Consider the following 24,892-nt stretch of genomic DNA (forward strand, 5'->3'; position numbering starts at 1 on the left):
CCCTTCCCAGCTCAGCGACGCCCGTCCTTCCTGTCCGTGTCGGAGGAAAATCCCAGCCCCGGGCGCGGGCACTGCCCTCAGAGAGAGTCCCCTCAGCCTCAGGCGCGGGCACGCCCTCAGAGAACGAACCCCCAGCCCTGAGCATGGGCACTGCCCTCAGAGAGTGTCCCCTCCGTCCTGGGCATGGGCAGTGCCCTCAGAGAGTGTCCCCTCCGTCCTAGGCATGGGCACTGCCCTCAGAGAGGGTCCCCTCAGCCCCGGGTGCGGGCACTGTCCTCAGAGAGCGACCCCCCAGCCCTGAGCATGGGTACTGCCCTCAGAGAGTGTCCCCTCCGTCCTGGGCATGGACACTACCCTCAGAGAGCGACCCCCCAGCCCTGAGCATGGGCACTGCCCTCAGAGAGTGTCCCCTCCGTCCTGGGCATGGACACTACCCTCAGAGAGCGACCCCCCAGCCCTGAGCATGGGCACTGCCCTCAGAGAGTGTCCACTCCGTCCTGGGCATGGACACTACCCTCAGAGAGCGACCCCCCAGCCCTGAGCATGGGCACTGCCCTCAGAGAGTGTCCCCTCCGTCCTGGGCATGGACACTACCCTCAGAGAGAGTCCCCCTCAGTCCTGGGTGTCGGTACTGCCCTCAGAGAGAGTCCCCTCAGCCCCGGGCGCGGGCACGCTCTCAGAGAGTGACCCGCCAGCCCTGAGCATGGGCACTGCCCTCAGAGAGCGACCCCCCAGCCCTGAGCATTGGCACTGCCCTCAAGAGAGTGTCCCCTCAGTCCTGGGCCTAGGCACTGCCCTCAGAGAGTGAGCCTCTCCGTCCTGGGCGTGGACACTGCCCTCAGAGTGTCCCTTCATTCCTGGGCCTGGGCGCTGCCCTCAGAGAGTAAATCCCCTCAGTCCTGGGCCTGGGCACTGCCCTCAGAGAGCCACCCCCTCCGTCCTGGGCATGGACACTGCCCTCAGTGTCCCCTCAGTCCTGGGCCTGGGCACTGCCCTCAGAGAGTAAATCCCCTCAGTCCTGGGCCTGGGCACTGCCCTCAGAGAGCCACCCCCTCAGTCCTGGGCATGGGCAGTGCCCTCAGCGACCCCCTCAGTCCTGGGCATGGGCACTGCCCTCAGACAGTGTCCCCTTAGAGAGGGTCTCCCTGAGCCCTGGATGTAGGCACTTCCCTCAGAGAGTATCTCCCCAGCCATGGACATGGGCATTGTCCTCAGAGACATCAGTCTCCTGAACTCTTGTTGCTGGTTTGGTGCCTCTTGTTGTGTCAATGAGGAAGGAGTTTGGGGACAGAGTGGAAAGTCACGGGTAGTGACAAGGTTACAGGGATTTCTTCTTTTTAATGCTCATCTTGATTCAGTACCGGACCTTCTGTGCGAAGAATAGCCTGCTCTTTGGACTGATAACTGGGTGGTGAGATGACTCCTTACCTTGAAAGTAGCATTCTGGCTGCAGGGCTGAGATCTTATGCACACATATACTACAAGAAACATGGAATATTGCCACTTTGGGAGATAGATTGAAAAATTAACCATTAAAAAATTACAGTCACTAATATAAGAGGGAAAATGGGAAATACAGGAATAAGTTTGGTAGTCTGGAGGAAGTATATTACTGTAGGTTGGACTACAATGCCAAAGAGGTACACTTGGAAACAGAGCAAACAAGAAAAGTGACCAGAACTATGAAAAAGTGGAGAGTTCACAGACTTGCCAGGTGAAGATGTATGATTCCATGTGTTTGCTGCACCTTATTGGATTATTTTTCTAAAATCATGAATTTGTCCTAGCCACTATTCGTTATGCTTGTTGCTGGCCACTCTCCCTTCCCTCCCCCATTTTCTTTGTCAGTAAAATGTATGCGAGTCATGCTTCATTTAAAGAGGGAGAAACGTTGTGGTTAGGCAAGTTCATCATTGAATGAACATCACAGAGTGAACTTGCCTACACCTAGAGGGTGTAGCCTACTGCTGCTAGAATGTTACTGTACTGTAGGCAACTGTAACAATGGTAAGTATTTGCATCGCTAAACATATCTAAGTATAGAAAAGGCACAGTAAAAATATGGCATTATAATCTTATGGGACCACGGTCATATATGTGGTCTGTTGTTGACTGAAATGTTATGTGGTCCATGACTGTGGTTCATAGTTCAGCCATTTGAGTTGAGGAATGAGATGACCAGACTTCACTGTTAACTTATTTGGGGAGTCATTAAACTGAGGTTATTTTCTGCTTTGTTCGATTTAGACATTAAAATCTAGTATTATATGTTTAAGATAACTCTCTATCCCCATAATTATTGGCAGTAATTTTCCATATTGCTCTATTTATAATGGTGCAGGTGGTTTTCATTTATTTTTAAAGTCAGGGGACTCCTACTGCAAATATGTTCCATCATTTGCTATTACCTCATCTTTAGGTTGATGTCTTTTTAGTAGGGCACCAATAGCACCAGGTGTTGTGAATGTGAAATAGAATTTCCTGGAAAAACACAGACAGGATAGAAGGTGTACAAAGTCCCCTGAGCTCTCATTATCCCGAAGGGGTGGGAGGAGAGTGCTGTGGTTACGCATTTCTAAAGGATAGTCTAACAAGATCCCAGGTGACCCCCGCCCCCCTCCCCGGGGCCACTGTTCTCCATCTCACTTTGAATAACAAGATGACACTAACAGTGGGATTTTTTTTTTGATGGAGGAATGGCCTTTAGAAAGGGAGCATCTTCAGAATCTGCAGCTGGGATCAGATTGTTCTTTTGTTGAACCAACTCGATCTGCCGAGCCAGCATCTTGCTAAGGTACTAAAAAGGGAGAGATGGTGGTGAGCTTCCTAAGGCTATTTGGATTTCTCCCTCCTTAGTTGGTAATTTTATTAACAGTTGTTGATAAAATATCATTAATATCATGTTATTAACATCCCCAGTAAAGGAAATAAGTAAATTGTTTTTCAGATATTATAACTTGTTTTATGTTAGAATATTTTTATAAACTGTCTGCCATACGTGGTTCAGGAATTTTCTTGCAGTTCTTGGATGTTAATATCAAATTAAATCTTATAGGAAAATATATATTTGCAAGTGTTTCAGTATGATTGTGTTTTCCACTAGGGTTGCAAAATAAATGCCATTTGAACAGTTCCATCTGTCATGGAAAAACGTGAGACATTTGTACAAGCCGTATCTAAGGAGCTGGTTGGAGAGTTTTTGCAATTTGTTCAACTGGATGTAAGTTTCAAGTTTTAGTTTTGTTGTGATTTTTGACTGTGAATAAGAAATATGTTCTAAAATCATTATGTCGCCAAACGAAACATAGTTATCTCAGTGAATCCTTAGTGACCAATGTTTATTTGAAAGAAGAAAACAAAACCCTTTATACACAAATCTACCTGCTGGTGGGCTAAGCTAAGATGTAAAAGATAAACAGAAGTTAACCAATCAAAGAGGGATGTTGGGGGAAAGGACCCATCTAACCAAGAAGGTCACTCTGAAGACTAGAGAAAGTTTGTTGTGTTTGAACTTGAAGTTCAGCAGGAAGGCAGAAGATGAGACTGGGGGCTAGGCTAGGTGGGTCTTTACTATTTTAAGGAATTCAGACTTTATCTTGAGAATGGTAGGTGCTTGAAGCAGGGAGTGAGCTGTAGGCAAGGGAGGAAGAGAACAAAAGAGAAGGAGAGAGAACTAGTGGACAAAATAGAGGTAAGGATAAAAATATGGTTTGCTTTTTGGAAATATTCCTCTGGCTGCAAGTGAGAAATATGTCAAAGGGACATATTTAAGGCTAAGGTAGTGCCCTTCATAATGATGGTTGAATTAGGAACTGGAAATGGGAAGCTGCTTGATAGTGGAGTGATGGCACTATTGGACTGATTGGATATGGGTATGGTGGGGAAGGGCCCAGACATCTGACTGTGTAGTACCATTCAGCAAGCTCATGAGCATGGGAAGAGGGCAGGTTCAAGGGAGAAGGTGGTTCCATTTTGGAGGTGCCAGATGACTGCTGGTGGGATGTGCACCAGCAGATGGCCAGTAGTCAGACATGCACATCTGGATACCAGGGGAAAGGGCTGGGCTAGCGACAAGTTGGGCATGGAAGCCTAAGTTGTGGTAATGCCTGCAGTTATCTCTGTAGTGTTTCAGAGAAAAGGGCCTAGGACACATCTCTGAGGAAGCCAGCATTGGAGGCACTGACTCTGAAATATGAAAGTATCTTTGGGGCAGGAGACCCTTAGCACACTTGTCTCACTTGTTCTTATGTGGTGAAAATCAAATTAGTGACAACAAAGAATTAGGAATCTAATAATGAATTTGTTACTAGCAACATTTAAGAAATCGGTTTTCTTTATAAGAGAAATGAGCTTAAAACATGTTTTTGTATTATAAAATGATATCCTGTAAACTTAAAAATGATCACAAACAGGCATCTCATCACCATAGAAGTGTTTATAAGAGCAAGTTAGTTAGATAATATATCAGTGTCTGCTTTAGCAGTAGCAGTGTATATGGGTTGTATTGGAAATGCAATACCTACATATTTTAAAGTCTAAAAGATTGTTGTTGCAAAGTGCATACCATAATGTTAACAAAATCACAGCCAACTAAATTGAAAATCAAAGGTAAAAATAGCAACTAAAAATCACACTGGTGGCCACAATGACAGGTACCCTGCTGGGGTGCATTGTTTCCAGCCACCCGTTGTGTGCCAACCAGCCTTTGCAGTGTTGCTGGGCAGCCAGCAGACATCTCAGGAGAATACTGAATTAGTCCTTATACTAATGAGACATTAACTCTAGTTTATCAATAATAAGCTTTATTAACACTTAACAATTCAGTTTAGTACCTAGTCACCATGTAGCTCTTAAATGTAAAAATGAAAATTTGTAGGATTGTGCATCACGTGGTTTCATCAAGTTGAATGACATAAATGCCATTTTATATAACAATGATGGTTTCCCATAGTTCAATTTGGTAAGAACTTAAATCAGTTTGAGGCCTATCAGGTAGATCTTTCCAAGCACAATTAGTTCTGCTATAATCCCACACGTGCGTTGCCAACAGTCACTGCACTCTGCAGAATTGGTTAAAAAATAAAGTAAAATAAAAAACCCAGAGAGATTATGGGGAGAATGGAGTTAGGGGGACAACACTAAAAAATTTTGCCAGTGACATGTCAAAAACAGGAACCTAATAAAACACTAGCATAATTTTATATGTTAAATCACTAAGAAATGCATAAATACCATAGTAAGCATGGCATTTTACCTTGAAAAATATTTAAATTCTATAGTTGGAAGTGGGTGCCTGTGCTCACAGGGTACACCTGCCGCTCTGTGTGTAACAGGAAGAAAATGAGGTAGAACAGAGGAGAAAAAGGCAAGCTAGGCAGAGGGGAATAGGGAGCATTAGAGAGCACAGTGGGCCTGGGGAGGGCACAGTGAAGTGGGGTTGAGGCCTTTGGGTCATAGCAGGTGAGGGGCACAATGTGTGGCCCAGGGGTGAATGGACTGAGCTGCTAGGTGTCTGAGATGTGTTTCATGGGATCCTGCTGGCTCCAGTCAGTGGCTGCAGTTTTCAGCATTCACCTGGTATTTCTTGCCTATGAAATCCCACATAAGAAAATGAGAAATTTGGCCGGGCGCGGTGGCTCAAGCCTGTAGTCCCAGCACTTTGGGAGGCCGAGGCGGGTGGATCACGAGGTCAGGAGATCGAGACTATCCTGGCTAACATGGTGAAACCCCGTCTCTACTAAAAATACAAAAAAATAAGCCAGGCGAGGTGGCGGGCGCCTGTAGTCCCAGCTGCTCGGGAGGCTGAGGCAGGAGAATTGCGCGAACCCGGGAGGCGGAGCTTGCAGTGAGCAGAGATCTGGCCACTGCACTCCAGCCTGGGCGACAGAGCGAGACTCCGTCTCAAAAAAAAAAAAAAAAAAAAAAAAAGAGAAATTTGCCTTTGGTCAAATTGTTCCTTGATGTAGTGACAATGTTGGAGCAAATTTTCATTTTCAAATAAGTGTTCTAGAGCAGAGCTCATGACACCGTATGCCCTTGTCCTTCTTGCAGAATCAGTGATGGGGAGGAGGACACAGCACTGAGAATTCCATCATTTAACAAACATGTCCTAAGTGCCTTCTGTATGCCAGACACTGCACTGAGAGTTGGGGTTATAATAAGCATAAAGCAAAGTTTCTGCACAAATGGGGGTTTATGTCCTAGTGGAGGAAGAAAAACAAGACACATATGTAAATAATAAAGCAGGTGGAGGCTGAACACAGTGACTCACCTCTGTAATTCCAGAGCTTTGGGAGGCTGAGGCAGAAGGATCGTTTGAGGCCAGGATAACACCAGCCTGGGATGTAACATAGTGAGACCCCTTCTCTACAGTAATGTTAAAAAATTGGCCAAGTGTAGTGGCTTGTACCTGTGGTCCCAACTACTCAGGAGGCTGAGGCAGTAGAATTACTTGAGCCCAGGAGTTTGAGGCTATGATTGTGCAACTGTAGTCCAGCCTGGGTGACAAAGTGAGACCCTGTCTCAAACAAACAAACAAACAAACAAACGAAAAAACTACTACTACTGATAAAGCAGGTGGAAGTGGAAGTTGGGAATGATGGAGTGACTAAAGAAACCCTCAGAGGAGGTGATATTTTAACAGAGTTGGTACAGTCACATGACTCTTGATGAAGATAGGTTCTGAGAAATGCATCATTAGGTAATTTCATTGTTGTGTGAACATCCTAAAGTGTGCTTACATACACCCAAATGGAGCAGCGCAGTACACACCTGGGCTAGATGGTACAGTCTACTGTCCTAGGCTACAAACCTGTGTGGCATGTTACTGTACTGAATACTGTAGGTACAGTGTTATAACACAATGGTAAGTGTGTATCTCAACATTGAAAAGGTACAGTAAAAATACAGTATAAAACATAAAAAAATGGTACACCTGAATAGGGCACTTACTGTAGCTGGAGCTTGCACAACTGGAAGTTGTTCTGGGTGAATGAGTGGTGAGTAAATGTGAAGGTCTAATATGTCATTGTACACTACCGTAAACTATAAACACATTACACTTGGGCTACAGTAAATTTATAAAAACATTTTTCTTCAATAATAAATTAACCTTAGCTTACTGTAACTGTTTTACTTGATAAACTTTAAAAAAATTTTAAACTTTTAAAATCCTTTATAATAACACTTAGCTTAAAACACAAACTCATTTTACTTTACAAAAAATCTTTCTTCATTTTATTTTATTTTAACTTTTATATTCGGGGATACATGTGCAGGTTTGTTACATAGGTCAGCTTGTGTCACGGGGGTTTATTGTACAGATTATTTCATCACTGAGGTATTAAGCCTAGTTATTAGTTATTTTTAGTTATTTAATTAGTTATTTTTCCTGATCCTCTCCCTCCTCCCACCCTCTACCCTCCAATAGGTGAGTGTGTGTTGTTCCCCCTGTGTCCAAGTGTTCTCATCATTTAGCTCCTACTTATAAGTGAGAACATGCTGTATTTGGTTTTCTGTTCGTGTGTTAGTTTGCTATGGATAATGGCCTCTAGCTCCATCCATGTGCCTGCAAAGGACTTGATCTCATTCTTTTTTTATGACTGCATAGTATTCCATGGTGTATATGTACCACATTTTCTTTATCCAGTCTATCATTGATGGGCATTTAGGTTTATTTCATGTCTTTGCTAAAAATACTTTCTTTATACCCCTATTTGATAAGCTTTTCTCTATTTTTACTTTCTTTTTTTTTTTTTTTTTTTTTTTTTGAGTTGGAGTCTTGCTCTGTTGCCCAGGCTGGAGTGCAGTGGTACCATCTCGGCTCACTGCAGCCTCCGCCTCCTGGGTTCAAGCGATTCTCCTACCTCAGCCTCCTGAGTAGCTGGAATTACAGGCACACGCCACCACACCAGCTAATTTTTGTATTTTTAGTAGACAGGGTTTCTCCATGTTGGCCAGGCTGGTCTTGAACTCCTGACCTCAGGTGATCCACCGGCCTTGGCCTCCCAAAGAGCTGGGATTACAGGTGTGAGCCACTGCGCCCAGCCGTCTATTTTTACTTTTTAAACTTTTTTGTTAAAAACTAAGACACAAATACACATGTTAGCCTGGGCCTATACCAAGTCAGGATCATCAGTATCACTGTCTTCCACCTTAACATCTTGTCCCGGTGGAAGGTCTTCAGGGGCAATAACAGACATGCAGCTGTCATCTCATCTTCTATGATAACATTGCCTTCTCCTGGAATTTCTCTTGATGCACCTGCGTAAGGCTAGTTTACAATTAACTTTAAAAAAATGTAGAAGGAATATACTCTAAAACAATGATAAAAAGTAAGTTTGTTTACACCAACATTACCACAAATGTGATTAATCTGTTATACTGTGATGTTTTGACAGCCATGACATCACTGGTGATAGGAATTTTTCAGCTCCATTATAATCATATGGGACCACTCTCATATATGTGGTTTGTCATTGACTGAACTATTACTATGCATTGCATGACTATTTGGTCAGAGATCCAAATGGGCCACGTAGAGATTTGGGAAAAGAAGATTCTAGACAAAAGGAATGGAAAAGGCCGAGACTCTGAGGCAGGGCACATTTGGGAAGGTAAGGGTATGGACTTACTGAGGAGGAGGAGGGTGGCAGGGTTAGGGTGGAGAAGTAATTTCTTTCCTGTTGAAATAATTGCTAAGTTAAAAGAAAAGTTGCAAGAGGAATTCAAAGGAATCCTGAATACCCTACATGCAGATTTACCAGTTGTTACCACTTGCCACATTTTCTTTATCATTCTTTGTATTTACATTTTTTCTGAATCATTTGAGTCAGTTGTAGGCATTGTACCTCTTTATCTCTAAACATTTCAGTTCATATTTTTCTAAAATAAAGATATTCTGTTATATAACCACATTAAAATTCTCAAAATCAGGAAATTTAACATTGTGGATAGTCCTGTGAAATAACCCTCTGCAGCCTATGTCCTCTCCTCTTGAATCTGGATTGGACATGTGTCTGCTTTGACGGAGGGAATATTGAGGAAGTGGCCTTCAGAAAGTTTGGCAGCTTCCACTTCCTGTGGGAGCCCCTGGCTGTCATGTAAGAAGTGCAGGATCGCCCTCTGCTGGAGAGAGAGACCACACACAAAGGCTGGAGGATGAGACTGCAGAGGGAGACCTCACTAGTGGGCACCAAAGTGCCAGACATCCAACCCCCAGCCGCCACCTTAAGCACAGGCGACCCCAAGAGTGAGCATCTGATTCATGAGACGCAGTAAAACTGCTGCTTTATGCTACCAAGTTTTTTGTTACGCAATAAGACTTCCCCTGCTTCATACACATCGTGCCAATCACAAGAGAATACCTCCCGCTGGGCATATAGACTACAAAAAGGCACCCTTGCTGGGGCACAGGTGGCCAGGGCACTCACACAGGGAGGAGAGGGCCTGCAGGATGTCCACCCCGCGGGCCCCTCAGCCTGGTACGCTCTGTACAGCATGGCTGCACAGCTTCTGCATCCTGGGGCTGGAGGAGGTTGTGGAGGGATGCCCACAGGCAGCTCGCCAGTCTGCACATGTGCTTCCTAACTGCTGGGCTTTTGTGTTGCCCTGCCTTTGCCCAGTGTCTCATGGCCCTAGAGGCCTGGGCTGTCACTGCTAATGTTGTGGCAATGCCAGGCAATGACCACCCCAAGACCATGCTGGGGAGAGGTAGAACATTTTGATATTTGAACAGTTTTTGTCCCTCATCCTTTCCTTGCCCTTCCAGTCAGCTCTCCTCTGCCCTAGGCAACAGGCACTCATTTCTCACATCCCCAGCTCCAAACAGCCCTCAGTGAAGCTGGGTGTGTGTCTCATTTTGTTGCTGTAGTTTGTTACTGGAACCTGTCTCACTCATTTCTTCAGGGTTCATTTTTCAGGAAGGAGTTAACAGCCCATCCTAGTTTGTCACATAGGTGGATGGGCGCTGTTTCTTTTCCTTCAGGCTATATCCTTCAGCATACACCTCTAATAGATTTTAATAATCTGGAGGGTGTTATTCTTGCCCCTAGACTGTGAACTTAACTCAGGACACGATGGGACCTGATTCATCTCTGTGCCCTAACCATCAGTCAACTAATATTTCCTGATGTAAGCATCATGAATCAGCCCAGTCATTTCTCTGGTCACCTTCAGTCACCAGAGTTTGCCCTGAATAGAACATCTTAATCTTTGAACACAGTGGCTATGGTCCATTACCCAGACTAGGGACCCCAGCACCAAAACTGTCCGTTAATGTACTGGAAAATTACCATTAATGGACCTAAAGGGGCCATTAACTTATTTTTTCTGCATAATTGAGGTATAAAGAATTACTCAGCTGTTCACGATTGACTGTCTTGTATATAGGCAGATCATGATGCTGTCTGAGGTCAGAAATTGGAGAGCTGGTCTGTGTACGTGATTGACAGGCAAAGGCCTAAGGAAAATGGAGAGCAGAAATGAAGGGGAGGAGGGTCAAGGAAACGAGGAAAGAGAGGAGATAAAAATGAACAAGCAGAGGTGGAAAAAGCTAGATGGAAAATAGAGGAGCACTAAGAAGAAGGAGAAAACAAACACCAGGGCAGGAGAGGAGTTAGGAGAGCAGGAAGAGAGGAGAGGGAGGGATGGAGGGCTTATGAGGTATCTTTACTCTCCATCTTACTGTGTTTTATGACCCTGACAGTTTTGAAGACTGCAAGTGGCTCTTTTGTGGCATAGCCTTCAATTTGCATCTGTTGAGGATCTGATTAAATTTTAGTGTGCGTTTTGGCAGGAAGTGCTTAGCAGTGTTAGGTCCTCGGTGCTGTCAAGACAGGAAGTGCATGGCGTGGTCTTTCCGTCCCTGTGTAGGTGGGTGTCCTCCAGGTCTCTTCCGGGAGCCTGCCTCTGTGGAAAAGTGGTGACACTGTAATGTCCTGCTACTCACCAGGCTTCCACCCACTTGTTTAGCATCTTCTGATAATTCCTGCCAGAGTCCGTAATTACTGTGACGGCTATAAAATAGTGATTTTCTAACCCTGTATTGCATCTGTATTTACTCACTGATATTCTAGAGCATGCAGGTGCTATTAATTAATGATTTGATATTTATTATCAGTATGCTGTCATTGATTTCTTCTTTTTAGAGGCAGGCTCTTGCTATGTTGCCCAGGCTGTAGTGCAATGGTACAATCACAGCTCATTGCAGCCCTCCCTCCGAGAGTGGCTGGCTTGGCCTCGTTGATGCTTATTTTATTCAGTTGGTTATAATTAATCACTGTCACTGTTTTGGTGCTCACATTGTCCCAAATTTGGCTAGAGGGAGTCCCTTTAACTGGATTCTATGCCCTTTTGATGAGGGCCTCTATTTGCCCCATCAAAGAGTAGGTGAGGTCATCTCAGATAAGAGGAAATGGGTTTAGAGGGTTGTTGGGGGAGATCTGAAATCATCTCATTGGCTGGTGGGAGAGAATGATATTGAGGGATGAGTAGAAGGTGGTGTTGAGGGCCCATGGGGGGCTGGAGTCTGTGGCCACAGTATGATTATCACCATTGTTATTGAACTTTAGCCTACTTTTGTAACCTAATTCAGGTATGGAGATGGTAGACATTCGGGTCCCTTTTAGGGAGGGTTTTGCTAAGTGGGTGAAATTTTTAAAACTCTGAAGATTAGGATACTAGGAAAGAATAGGTGGAGAATCCCCCTGCTTCTTCCCTTTTAGGAATGGATTTTGAATACTGCAACCAAATTCTTGAACTTGTAATGAAGTTAACACTTAAACTTTTCTTCTGATGACATTATGAAAAGGATATGGTTAATTTTTTGTATTTGAAATGTGACACTTGCTATTTATGTTACAGAAAGAGGCCTCTGATCCTTTCAGCCTAAATGAATTACTAGATGAATTATCAAGGAAACAGAAAGAAGAATTATGGCAAAGGCTGAAGAATTTATTGACAGATGTGTTGTTAGAAAGCCCGGTGGATGGGTGGCAGGTAGTGGAAGCCCAGGGTGAAGATAATATGGAAACAGAACATGGCTCAAAAATGGTAGTATTTGTTTTTCAAAAATAAGAAACATTTTTCTTTTTTTTTGTTAAAAAATAACTGTTCATTGTGTATCATTAAATTTTACATTAAGACAGATTTTGAAGTTAGAAGTCAAGAATTTTAGAAGTTTAGTCTGTTGTAGTTTTATTCACTTTTCAACCCTACTGTTATTAATCTAATACTAGATACTGCTGTCCTTTTAGGATGATTAACTTTTATTCAACTTTAATTCTTTTTAGAGTAAGCTAGAATTGTGGCTTGATTTTTAGAAAATTTGTAAGTGAAATTTCTGCTAAAAACTGATTTTAAGTTGATGATTTTAATTCACTCATGCTTTGATTTTTCATTTATAGAGAAAAAGCATAGACATAATTTATGCAATTACATCTGTGGTTCTTGCTTCTGTATCTGTAATAAATGAAAGTGAAAACTACGAAGCTCTACTGGAGTGTGTCATTATATTAAATGGTGAGTCGGTTTTGTTATAAATGGCATATTTAGAAGTGGACATTGAAATACTTGTTTTTGTTTCTGTTTTTGTTTTTTATTTTGTGAGACGGAGTTTCACTCTTGTTGCCTAGGCAAGAGTGCAGTGGCGTGATCTCAGCTCACCACAACCTCCGCCCCCCGGGTTCAAGCGATTCTCCTGCCTCAGCCTCCCTAGTAGCTGGGATTATAGGCATTCGCCACCACACCTGGCTAATTTTGTATTTTTAGTAGAGACCGGATTTCTCCATGTTGGTCAGGCTAGTCTTGAACTCCCGATCTCAAGTGATCTGCCCGCCTCCCAAAGTGCTGGGATTACAGGCATGAGCCACTGCTGCTGGCCTGAAATGATACTTTGTAAAAGGAAACTAGTTGTTTTCATGAGCATTGTTGAATTTAGTAGCAGAAGTGGTATAAAGGTATAGCTTTGCAGTCCAGTTCTTTTTCTTCAGTTGGAATAGGAGCATACTTACCTAAGGGCTGTCTTGAATACTTAGTTTATTTATTTTATATTTATCATTTTTTTTTAGAGACAGAATCTCTCTGTTGCCTATGCTGGAGTGCAGTGACATGATCCCAGCTCACTGTAGCCTTGACCTCCAGGGCTGTAGCTATCCTCTCACCTCCGCCTCCTTAGTAGCTGGTACCACAAGCCCGTGCTTTTTGTTTTGTTTTGTTTTGCTTTTTGGTAGAGACAAGATCTAACTGTATTGCCCAGGCTGGTCTCAAACTCCTGGGCTCAAGTGATCCTGCCACCTTGCCCTGGCAAAGTGCTGGTCTTACAGGCATTAGCCATTGCATCTGGCCTAATGAGTTTAAGCTCCATTCAGATGTTATAGATGGTGAAATGGGCAGTACTCAGCAAATAACTGCTATTGTTTACAGGTTTTTCAGGGAAGTCTGACTTACTGGACCGGTGATCAAGAACTTCTTTCTAGGAAAATGCCTGATTATGTGATTACCACTGCTAGATAGTGTCAACTTAACTAAGAATTTGTGACATTGAATTTTTTCTTTAAGTATGTTGTGAACATAAGCTGAGGAGTAATTGTTGACTCCTAGGGGAGTTTTACTGTATTGAAATTTGAATGATGGTACTTTTCAAGTTTTAACAAAACGGTAAAACTGGTTATTAATTTAGGAGGTACAGTAGTCTAAGTTAATGAAAATATTTGATTATGAAATATATAAAATTTTAGTTACAAAAGATGTAAAAATATCTTAATGATATTTAAGAAAACTTTTCACATACCGTCATCCCTCACTGTGCAAGTGTAGTTTCATGTGATAAAGTATCTCATCAAGCTTCTTATTCTTAGCATCACTTGGATTTATGTATCTGTTTTATAGTACATTGTTTTATTCTGAATTCTTAAGTTAAAATACAGTGTCTTATTAAAAAGTCACCTCTAATCATAATGAAAATAGCTCCCAAATGCTTTGTGAATTTTACTATCAGTTTATTTGTATGGTCTGCAAATAACTAGTAAAATGATTAGTGCTAACACTGTAGTTGCTATCAACTTCCCAGTTAATTCAGGAGTGTTATATTAGTGTAATGACATTCAGATACCTACAGATTATAATTATGAGCATTAGTATTATTAATTTAATTATTGAGCTTTTCTGTTAATAAAAGCACTGTAGTTTTTGTATTCATTATGGTAATTGCTTTGACTATTTTTCACCTCTGAGCCAAAATTTGAGGCTGGCACATTGAGGGACAATAGTGGATTATTGATTGGTCAGTAGACCGGTCTTGGCTGTGGTGTTAACAGAGATACCATTGTTGTTGTTACACTGAGGTTTGGTTAACCTCAGCGTCTGCCTTTCTAAAATTGGTGATGTGATTTCTCTGAGACTTCCAGTTCCAAAAATCTCTTTTCTATTATGTCTGTTGAGGGTCTTTTTATAACAATTGTCAAACAGTTTTTTAATTAACATTATTTGCATTTTATAATTAATGTATATAAATCTTTGGCAAGTTTTAAACATAAACTAATATTATTTGCTTAGCAAAGCTTTCAATAATATATAAAGTCATAATACTCTAAACTGTTGAATCTGAAGTAATAAGAATTTGCCTTACTAATTGGAAAATTTCTGTGCTGTATTTTAGGTATTTTATATGCATTACCTGAGTCTGAACGAAAACTACAGAGTTCTATTCAGGATTTGTGTGTTACCTGGTGGGAGAAAGGCCTGCCTGCCAAGGAAGACACAGGAAAGACAGCCTTTGTCATGTTGCTTAGGAGGAGTCTGGAGACTAAGACAGTGTGTTCACTTTTTATTTTTTAAAGACTGGGTCTCTCTCTTGCCCAGGCTGGAGTGCAGTGGCATGATCGTAGCTCACTGCAGCCTCAAACTCCTGGGCTCGAGCAGTCCTCCTGCCTCAGCTTCTCGAGTAGCTGGGACTGCAGGAGTGCACCACCTAGACATTTATTTTTAAATGTCTTCCTAACATTCTAAACCTGTGCTAGTCAATGTAGTAGCCACTTGCCACAGAAAGCTATTTAAATTTAAAGTTAAAAATAATGAAAAATTCAGTTCCTCAGTTGCATTAGTTGCATTTTAGTAGCTCTGCAGTGAAATGTGGCTAGTGTCTCCTGCACTGGACAGTTTAATCTTCATCGAGGAAGTTCTTGAACTTGCTAGATTTTTTATTATTTTCCCTGTGTTTAAAAACACGTTCTGTAGAGCTACAGGTGGCATTTGCAAATTTTAAAATCTGTTTTTATTTGTCATTATTTTTTAATCTTTGGTGAATCAACTAGAATTACCATTATTTCTGATATAAAATATACTTGATTTGAAATATGACTTTACTGTTCATTAAAAAAAGTATAACATTTTTTGTGTCATTCCCAGGGTGCAGACATATGTCGGCTTTGGCGTATCCATCAAGCTTTATATTGCTTTGATTATGATTTGGAGGAAAGTGGAGAAATTAAAGATATGTTACTTGAGTGCTTCATAAGTATTAATTATATCAAGAAAGAAGAGGTAAATAGGCGTTTGTTTTTTGATCTGTTTGTGAGCTGCTTCTTAATAGATGTTTCTCCTGTGTTCACATGGTTCCTGTCTGTACCATGTGTGGTGTTGCCATGAAGGTCAGCTTAGCTACCAGGAGCTTTTTACCGCACATCATTTTTACTGCATGGCGGTACTAGAGAAAACATTTTACAAGTCCTTGCTTATTTCAGTATTAAATTGGATGGTAACAGGTGGCTGTGTGAATCCTAGGGGAGCCATACTTGCATTTTAAATTAAGAATGATGAAAAATAAGGTTGAGAAAGCACTTCTCTATGATTGAGATCTGGCCTTCTGCCCTAATTCCATTTTCATTGCCATGTACTCAAAACTATCATCACATAATATCCTCCATTTCTTTTTTCTACCCATCCTGTAAATGCAGAGAGGCTTCTGGCCTGTTGCTGCACTGCCCGTCCTGGGGTCAACTCCCAAACGAGGCTACTGAGCACCTGAAACGGGACCCATCTGAACTGAGATTGGCCATAAGTATAAAATACACATGGATTTGAAGATTTAGTGTGAAAGAAATGAATATAAAATAGCTCATTAATAGTTTTTGTTATATACTTAATAGACACTAGTTTAGATATATTGCTTTACATGAAATATATTATTAAAATTAATCTACTTTTGCTAATATGGCTACTAGAGAATTAAGAATTGCAGAGAGGCTCGCATAGTTCTTCTGTGTTAGGGGTCTTCTGCATTTGTTTACTGAGCGTCGACTACATGCTCAGGCGGGGTCAGTGGAGACTAGAACAAGCCTTTGCTTTTGGATGCTCATGGCACAGCAGGCACATCTCTGAGGCGGAAGGAGGAAGTCATTGCTTCTCCCTGAAGGAGGTGGAGAAGGGCTTCAGAGGAGGAGGAGGACCAGCTCTGAGGTACAGAGTAAGTTTCCTCCAGGTCTCACAGCTGCTTAGCGGAAGAGACAGAACCGGACCCTGGTGAGCCATCTGCGGTCTGCTAGACAAAGGGCCATGTGATTAGGACTGAGACTTTCAGCTCCCAGGGTCCTTGTTCACTGTATAGGTGGTGACTTTGGTCAGGCCTTTCAGCCTCAGTGTTTTCTTCTGTAAAATAGGAGCAACAGTTACTCTTTCACAGGATTGTTGTGAGGAACAGATGAGGTGATATATATCAAACTGCAGCCCAGACTCCGGTGGGAAAGAAACCTTGGGGAGGGTAGGAACCCTTGGGGAGGGCTGCCCTGTGCCGTCCTTGCTGTGTCAGCACCGTCATTATCACAAAGATGTTGGACACAGCCTGTGCCCCATACCCGTCTCCAGGATTGTCCCGAAATGTGGGGAGAGTGAAGAAATGAATGATGGATTCAAACAATAAACTACTTTATGTTGACTTATACATAAGGAGTTGATGAATCGTACTTGTTAACTTATATATGTGTGCAGATATATAACAGGCATAAATGTATGTATGTGTTATAACCCCTACCCTTTCTAAAAAATTGATGTCTCCTTTGAATTTAAGATATCTAAACGTAGTTTCCTAATCAATCATTAATTTGGTCAGGTCAGTTTCCAGTCATTCTGGGTAAACCATAAACATCTTGTACTGTACTGGCAGATTACTTCTAGTGAATATTGCTGTTTTTTCTTTTTTTTTTTAACTTGCCTGTTGTAAGCATGGTTACCCTGCATTTGAATCAAAATGTATTGCATTTCTGTAGGATTCCAGTTCTGTGCAGTGGTGTGCTGATAAGAGAGAAAGGTGGTATTCACTGAGAGAATTCTTGATAGATGTATTTTGTGCATTCTATAATAGAGTATACATATTGTATGCATTTTAGGTTCGGGTATATAATCTAGTAGCATACATATAAATTATCATCACATGATGTATTTATGACTTGAAGACTGTATATTTGGAAGTTCTGACTTGACAGACACTTAACCTTTTAACTATATGAGTCCTCAGTTTTCTCATTTACAAATGAGAAGGTGAAATGAACTGGGTTATTCAATTCCATTCCCACCCACTTATGCTAGACTTAAAGCTTTCTTTCATTTGAGACTATGTAGCCATCCATGACAGAGCTAGAATGAGATGTTTATGCACCCATGGTTACTGTCTGTGGTCTCCATCTCTGCACCTGTGGTCCTTGAGGACAGAGGCGCTCAGTATAGTGGCTGCTCGGCCCTGGGGAAGGAGGCTTGTGTGGCTCCTGGCTGTGCAGGCCCCACAGACAGCTCAACTCCTGCGTGTGCTCTTAGTTATAATTACACGTGCCTCCTTTTTAGCAATAGCAATGTTTAGCTTACTAGACGTTCAAAGAATTGTTATTTGGAACTTTTTATTTGGTTGCAATTTAAACATTATATCCTCTTTTTTTATTTATAGGGAAGAAGATTTCTTAGTTCTCTCTTCAACTGGAATATAAACTTTGTCAGAATGATCCATGGGACCATTAAAAACCAATTACAGGGATTACAAAAGTAAGTGTTAAAAGTACTTAAGATTTCGTGCTGCTTAATCTGGCTTTGAAAGATTCTATTTGGTCTGACTTCTTAAAGTTATAGTAATGGATTAGAAGCTTTAGAAATATGTCATTTATTATATACCATTGTATCACTGGGTAGCTTTTTCCTTTTATAGGAAATCATTCTTTTCCAGTATTGACCACTGACATTGAGGTTTTAATTTGTGGTCATTCTTTAAATAGTTAAAATAGTTTCCAGTTGAACCTTAGTCTTGCTCATAATAAAGCCACGTCCATGGTACTTTGAATACAGTGTGTGCTTTTTGGTTGAACGTGGCCTGGCCGGTGTGGCTTCTCGGAAGAGCCTGTGGAATCGGCAGGAGCAGCAGGGAATGTTGCAGTCATGCTCTGCCACTCCCTGCATGATGGAGATGTCAAGCGTATGCTTGTTTGCCAGGCACAAGGCAGAGTACTTCATTTGCTCCAGTGCTGACTACTTAGTCTGCATTTTAAAATTTAATCCTCACAACTCTTTTTTGAGGTAGGTTTTGGTTTCTAAATTTCCCAGTGTCAGGCAAGTGTGTAAGTACCCAGTTGGGGTCTGATTCTGGATCTCTGATTGCAAAGCTCCTATTGTATACTAGATTGCTTTTTCATATTTCCTCATCTTCAGAATATCTGAGTTGAACTAATAGTTTTTTTTTTTTTTTTGAGGCAGAGTCTTGCTCTGTCACCCAGGCTAAAGTGCAGTGGCGCGATCTAGGCTCACTGCAAGCTCCGCTTCCCGGGTTCACGCCATTCTCCTGCCTCAGCCTCTTGAGTAGCTGGGACTACAGGTGCCTGCCACTGCACCTGGCTAATTTTTTGTATTTTTAGTAGAGATGGGGTTTCACCGTGTTAGCCAGGATGGTCTTGATCTCCTGACCTCATGATCCGCCGACCTCAGCCTCCCAAAGTGCTGGGATTACAGGCGTGAGCCACTGCATCCAGTGAACTAATAGATTTCTAAGCTTACGATTCTTAAGTTGGTACTGGTATTTTAGGGCTTCTTGTACCTGAGGAATTGGTAGCATGGAAAGTCCAACATGACTCCAAGTCGACAATTTATTTATATTTAAATATTTTTGACTTTAGAATTTGGTTCTGGGCTTATGCACTCATAGTTTCACAGAAAATAGTAAAGTTTTGGGTAAGCCTTGACTGAGGAGGAGGAAATAGTTTGTCATTTCAGTTTCCTTTCCCAAAACCTTCTCCATTTTCTACTTTTTGCTACAGGTAGATAACCTATTTCTATAGATAATTTGCAAAGCACTCGTTTAAACTGAGTTTCTTCTTCACTATGGTTGGAAAGTAACTGAAATGATACATGTTGAAAGTATAATTCTTTAAATTTGCATTATAACTATTTTGATCTTTTTATATAGGTCTTTGATGGTATACATTGCAGAAATTTATTTCAGAGCTTGGAAAAAGGCTTCAGGGAAAATACTGGAGGTATTTTCATTTTTTTAAATGTTAACACTTATTTTTATTATATTTTAGTTACTAAATAAGTAGTCAAAGAAGGGTTATTTAAGATCCATGTTTATGCACTCTGTCAAAATAAAGCCAAATAATCAAAATTTGTTTGATGGGCAATCCAGTCACTTGCTAAGATGTGTGGTTTGTGGGAGGTAGGACTATGCCCTTTCAGGTGGGAGGGAGCTCTGACCCTGGTCTTTCTAGCCACATGTGCTCACTGGGCATTTGGAATATGGCCAGTCTGAATCGAGATGTGTTGTAAGTTTAAGAAACATACCAGATTTCAAAGACTTCATATGGAAAAAGGAGAATATAAAATATCTTGGTACTTTTTAAAAATGTTGAGTGAATGTTGAAATGATAGTGGTTTGGATGTATTAGGCTAAATGTGGTAGTTGGCTCTTCGTGGGTTTCACATCCATGGATTCAGTCAACCAAGGATCAAAAATATTTGGGGAAAAAATCCATCTGTACTTAACATGTACAGACTTTTTCTTTCTTGTCATCAGTCCCTAAACATACAGTGTCACAGCTATTTATATAACATTTTGTATTAAGTATTGTAAGTAATCTGGAGATGATTTAAAGGGTACAGGGTGTGTAGGTTATATGCAGATACTACTCCACTTTATATGAGGAGTTTGAGCATCCGCAGACTCTGGTATCTGAGGGAGGTCCTAGAACCAACCCCCTATGGATACCAAGGGATGACTGTGTAATATTAAAGTAATTTTACCTGTTTCTTTTGTCTGTTTTTAATGCAGCCACTAGAAAATTTAAAATTGCATCCGTGGCTTGCATTCAATTTCTGTTGGATAGTGCCATTCAGGAACTTCAAGTCACCTCTTTTAGTTACATTATTTTTGAGAATTTGAAGATACTTTCTTTGATTATGGGTAATTCTGGTGAATACATAGTATTTATGTTATGAAGATAGGGCTATGTAATCCACAATCCCAACTCAACATCCAGACACCCTTTTGGACAAAAAAAGTATCTTTGTTTTCACTTATATTTTTCATATACTAGGTTCTCAATCATTTTGTTTTTCTCTGAGAATAAAATTTTTACTCCAGGTCAGAAAGGAGCCTCCCACAAGCCTGTGTTCTATCCAGACTTTTCATTCCTCTTTGGAGAGCAGGCCCTGCACTGAGGGGCAGAGGGAGAAACCTGCAGGATGCACAGAGGCTGCCCCATGTCTGGAGTTACTTCCATCCTCTCTGCTCCTCTGCACAACTTACACTTGATTTGAATTGCCAAGGTTTATCACTGACTTCTAGAAAACCAAAAGTAGGCTGGGCGCGGTAGCTCACGCCTGTAATCCCAGTACTTTGGGAGGCTGAGGCGGGTGGGTCACCTGAGGTCGGGAGTTTGAGACCAGCCTGGCCAACATGGCGAGACCCTGTCTCTACAAAACAATAAACAAAATAAAAACTATTTGACTAGATGTATACAAAATTGGTACCAACAATGTGTATTTCTCAGTCTCACTCCATTCCTCTCTGCCCTCCCTCTCTTTAAGTTTTTCAGGCAAATTCCAGACATGAGATTTCATTTCTTTATATTTCATTTCTATACTACTTTATTCATCTCTCAAAAATGTGCTTATGGAATGCCATTGTAAGACCTAAAAATGTGACAGTAAATCCTTGGTATTTTTAAAAATAATCAAGCCACAATGAAATTTTTCCAGTGATCTCAAAATGTCTCCTTAGAGTTTTTTTGAATTAGGACTCAAGAAGTTGCCCACATGGCATTTGCTTGTTATGCCATTAAAATCGCTTATTCTAGAGCCTTCCTCCCTCCTTTCTTTTTTTTTTAAATCTATGCCATTGGCATGTGAGGAAACTGAATGAGTTGTCCTGTAGAATGTCAGCATTCTGGTAGTTAGCGCTAAAGATTTGGATTCAACTTTTATGGCACAAATAACTTCCCAGGTAGTGCTGTGTATCTCATCTTTCATTGCAAGTCAGACAATGTGTGGTTGTCCCATATTAAGTGATGCTAAGTGACTTCAGGTGAAGGAAATATTTTCAAATATAATGGAGAAGAGGAACTTGAGCATCTGCAGATGCTCAAGTATTGTATACTAATACAAACTCTGGTTTGTATTAGTATTAACCCTAGGAGCGTTTCCTTAGGTCCTTCCCCAAAGCCATAGAAATCCCACTCGTGTGAGGGCGGGCACAGAGTACAGGTACAGACCATAGGGTCCACTGGGGTTTTTTGCTACTGTGAGAGGCTAGGCCTTTCCCCAGTTGCTGCACTCTGAGTACCATGAGTGCATGGGGCTGATGAAGGGCTTCCCACACCTTCCTTGCTCAGCCCTTCTCAGTAGTGGCCCTGAAATATCTTATTTACAGTTTCCACCGTAGAGGTAGTTCTGTTTTTGTTCTGTGGAGGCTGTTGGAACAAATCCAGTCTTCTGAAGGTTGTCCAGGTCAGTGATGAGTCAGAAGAGGGGACTCCACACTCACCATGCACTCGGTCTCTGAAATTTGTCTGATTTGAACTACCCTTGAGTGGTAGGTGGAAGCTTACCTTGCCATTTGGCACAGATTTGATATTTCATCAAATAAAAGAGAAGTGAAGCGTTCTCCTTAATATATAAAAACCAAAGGAATTCTAAGAAGCATGGACTTAAAATAAGAAAGCTTGGACAAAATGATCCAGGTTTTTTTCTCATGAAATGTAAGATGGACAGATTAGACTTTTTTTGTACTCGAATGCTGCACTGCTTGTCAGGTCGTCAGTAGGACACACATACCCCAGGTGCTTTGCATTGCATTTGTTATTTCAGACGATTGAAAATGATTGCATCCAGGACTTCATGTTCCATGGGATACACCTTCCGAGGAGGTCTCCAGTGCATTCCAAAGTGCGGGAGGTAAGATTGTGAACAGTTTTTGAAATATTGTTTCCTCTGTTTTGTTTTCAGATAATTGTTTTGGTTACATTTTAAAATTAAGCTTTCACAGACATCAATTAGGGGGATTTCTCAGAACCTTGATATTTGATGTCTGGCAGTTTTATTCTTGCCACCAAAGTTTTAATGAGGAAAGCAAAGGTGTATTGTTGAGATGGTCAGTGTTATATTTGAATGACTTTAAATTAAATTCTGTTTTGAGATTTTCCAGAATTATTAGTTTCTAATGGCCACTATCATTTTTTCCAAAGATCTTAGAGGGTATTTGAAATTTTTTTTATTATTTTACTTATTAAATTCCAATTTTGCTGTTCTGCAAACCAAATGAATAAATGTTTTGATTGTTTATTTGATACTTTGTTCTGTAAAGGTAATCTCAGAATTCAGATATTAACTTTACCTTTATATTAATAATTGTAAATGGACTGACTAGGTAAGGTTCTATCATCAGTGTCATTACTACACTGATAGGTGTTTGATGGATCATAAGGATCCTGGCAGGAGGAATGGGAAAATCTGGTCTGCTGTGTTTGGTTAAATTAAGCAGCTGCTGTTGATCAGTGTTGTAACCCATGGGATGCCTTGTTTGCTTGCTGTTAGTTTTGGCAACCATATGTCAAGAAAACAAGTGAATAAAGACTACCCATTTCTTTGTTTTGTTGTATAGTGAAACTACTTCTATTTATAGAATGTAAATATACTAATTATATTAATTTTGAGTGGATAAGAAAACGTTTCTTTGCATTATTGGTGATTTAATTTCGGTTACACAAGGATAAAGAACCCAGAGATTTATCTAGACTACTGAGTTTTCCAGAGGATTTAAAAATCGTGATTGCATATATTTAGGATAAATACATTCATTCAGTGACCTCCCTGTCCTACCCACCTGCCACCCCCATCCCAATGTGGCTTTATTTAGTTGTAGTCAGTTTGGGTTATTTATTTCACATAAATGATTTGGTGTTTCAAATTTTATTTAGTAGATTTGCATCATAATAAACTACATGTATTTATGCAAACTATATTTATGTTTATGTAAACTATATGTGTAGTTTATATGTAAACCATGTGTATTTTCATATATTACTTTCTGCTGTGGTAGTCTGAGTAATTAAGATATTGTAAGTATAGATATCACTATTTGATAAATTTATGGAAAAATGCACAAAAAGAATTTAAAGGGAGAATATTAGATTTCACTCAAGTGAAATGTGTTACTCAACTCCAAGTAATTGTTTTTGTCACAACTTATAACACATTATAGTTTTTTCCTCAAATTGTTTTTTTGATAACTATTAAATTTATATGATAAGTCATTTTATTGATATTGAAAGAGGCTTCAGGCAGTGCTTCAGACGTCATTTGAAATTAAAAATCTCAATATTGTTGATGACAATGTTCTAGAATTAGATAGTAACAATGGTAGCATAGCTCTAAATATAACTGAATTGTATACTTTAAAAGAGTGGATTTTGTGGCATGTGAATTAATTCTAAAGCTGTTTAGAAAATTTTTCTATGAAGCAAGTATACTGTTGATATCAAAATTTGATAGTGTTATACACAAAAAGCAAACTATAGACTAATGTCACTTATCACCATCAATAAAAACTCCAAAATAATAATCAGAAAAAAGTAATCCCCATACTGTAGCTCTTCTAGGGTAAAGTTGATACAAGCTCACTTAAAGTGTAGGCTATTCTTTTAGAGCCCGTTTAATCTTTCAAAATTTTCTTGTTTCACTAATAAAGTTTAGCCCCAAAAGGTGTGACTAGAGAAGTAAGGCAAAATTGATTGTTTTTAGGGACATGAGTCTACAAAGAATTTTGGGAAGATTCTGACTGGAAAAGAAGTGGGTAGGAAAAGAAGAATGAAAGCTACAAGAATGATCATTTTCTGATTTTTTCATAAGTTTATGATTTTTTCATAAGATTAACTTGATACCTAAATTAATCTTGTACAGTGAGAGGTCACTAAGTATGACACCTCCTTGTTACAAAGTTATGAAACAGTTACCAGGTGTTGATAATAAAGAGGTTTAGTTAGTGTTTTGGAACAAGCATGAGTTCTTAGAACCATTCAGGAATCTCCTTTACGTGCTCCCCTTTTCCATTTTATCCTGAAAGTCAGAGGTTTAAACGAGTCTTTTTTTGAGGTTATGCAGCTGTTGGCAGAATAGCAGAAACTAGAACCCAAACCATTTTATCGCCCAAGCCATTAATCTTTTTATTTCAGCCATAGATTTCTTTCTTGTGATTGACTGCATTTACTGCTCTCCTACATCTATCGAAGTTACTCCTGCTAAAGAATTGTCATGACATGTGGGTGCCAGCCAGAACCTACTTGTGGTGGAGAGAACGATTCTCCCTGTTGCTCTTTCCAAATGCCATTTAATTTAGTTTAATTTAATTAATGTATTTTTTTGTTAACGC

At 40.6% G+C, this 24,892-nt stretch overlaps 2 protein-coding genes across 6 annotated transcripts in view; one reads left to right on the forward strand and one right to left on the reverse strand.

The window, feature by feature from the left end:
• Positions 1–24,892, reverse strand: part of DYNC2I1 (dynein 2 intermediate chain 1) — an 850,736-nt gene that overhangs the window by 257,372 nt on the left and 568,472 nt on the right.
• Positions 1–24,892, forward strand: part of NCAPG2 (non-SMC condensin II complex subunit G2) — a 72,881-nt gene that overhangs the window by 297 nt on the left and 47,692 nt on the right. For 2 of the 5 annotated variants that reach the window (XM_050785703.1, XM_050785705.1), the window contains exons 2-9: positions 3,104–3,220; positions 11,863–12,051; positions 12,405–12,519; positions 14,657–14,811; positions 15,406–15,540; positions 17,933–18,027; positions 19,436–19,505; positions 22,333–22,419. In XM_050785703.1, coding sequence (XP_050641660.1) covers positions 3,143–3,220; positions 11,863–12,051; positions 12,405–12,519; positions 14,657–14,811; positions 15,406–15,540; positions 17,933–18,027; positions 19,436–19,505; positions 22,333–22,419 — 924 coding nt within the window. In that variant the 5' untranslated portion in view covers positions 3,104–3,142. Of the gene's footprint in view, positions 1–1,054; positions 2,795–3,103; positions 3,221–11,862; positions 12,052–12,404; positions 12,520–14,656; positions 14,812–15,405; positions 15,541–17,932; positions 18,028–19,435; positions 19,506–22,332; positions 22,420–24,892 lie in introns of those variants that run through there. The other 3 variants (XM_050785704.1, XM_050785707.1, XM_050785706.1) reach the window with 3 other exon arrangements.

Source organism: Macaca thibetana, chromosome 3 (genome assembly GCF_024542745.1).
Source record: "Macaca thibetana thibetana isolate TM-01 chromosome 3, ASM2454274v1, whole genome shotgun sequence".
NCBI lineage: Eukaryota > Metazoa > Chordata > Mammalia > Primates > Cercopithecidae > Macaca > Macaca thibetana.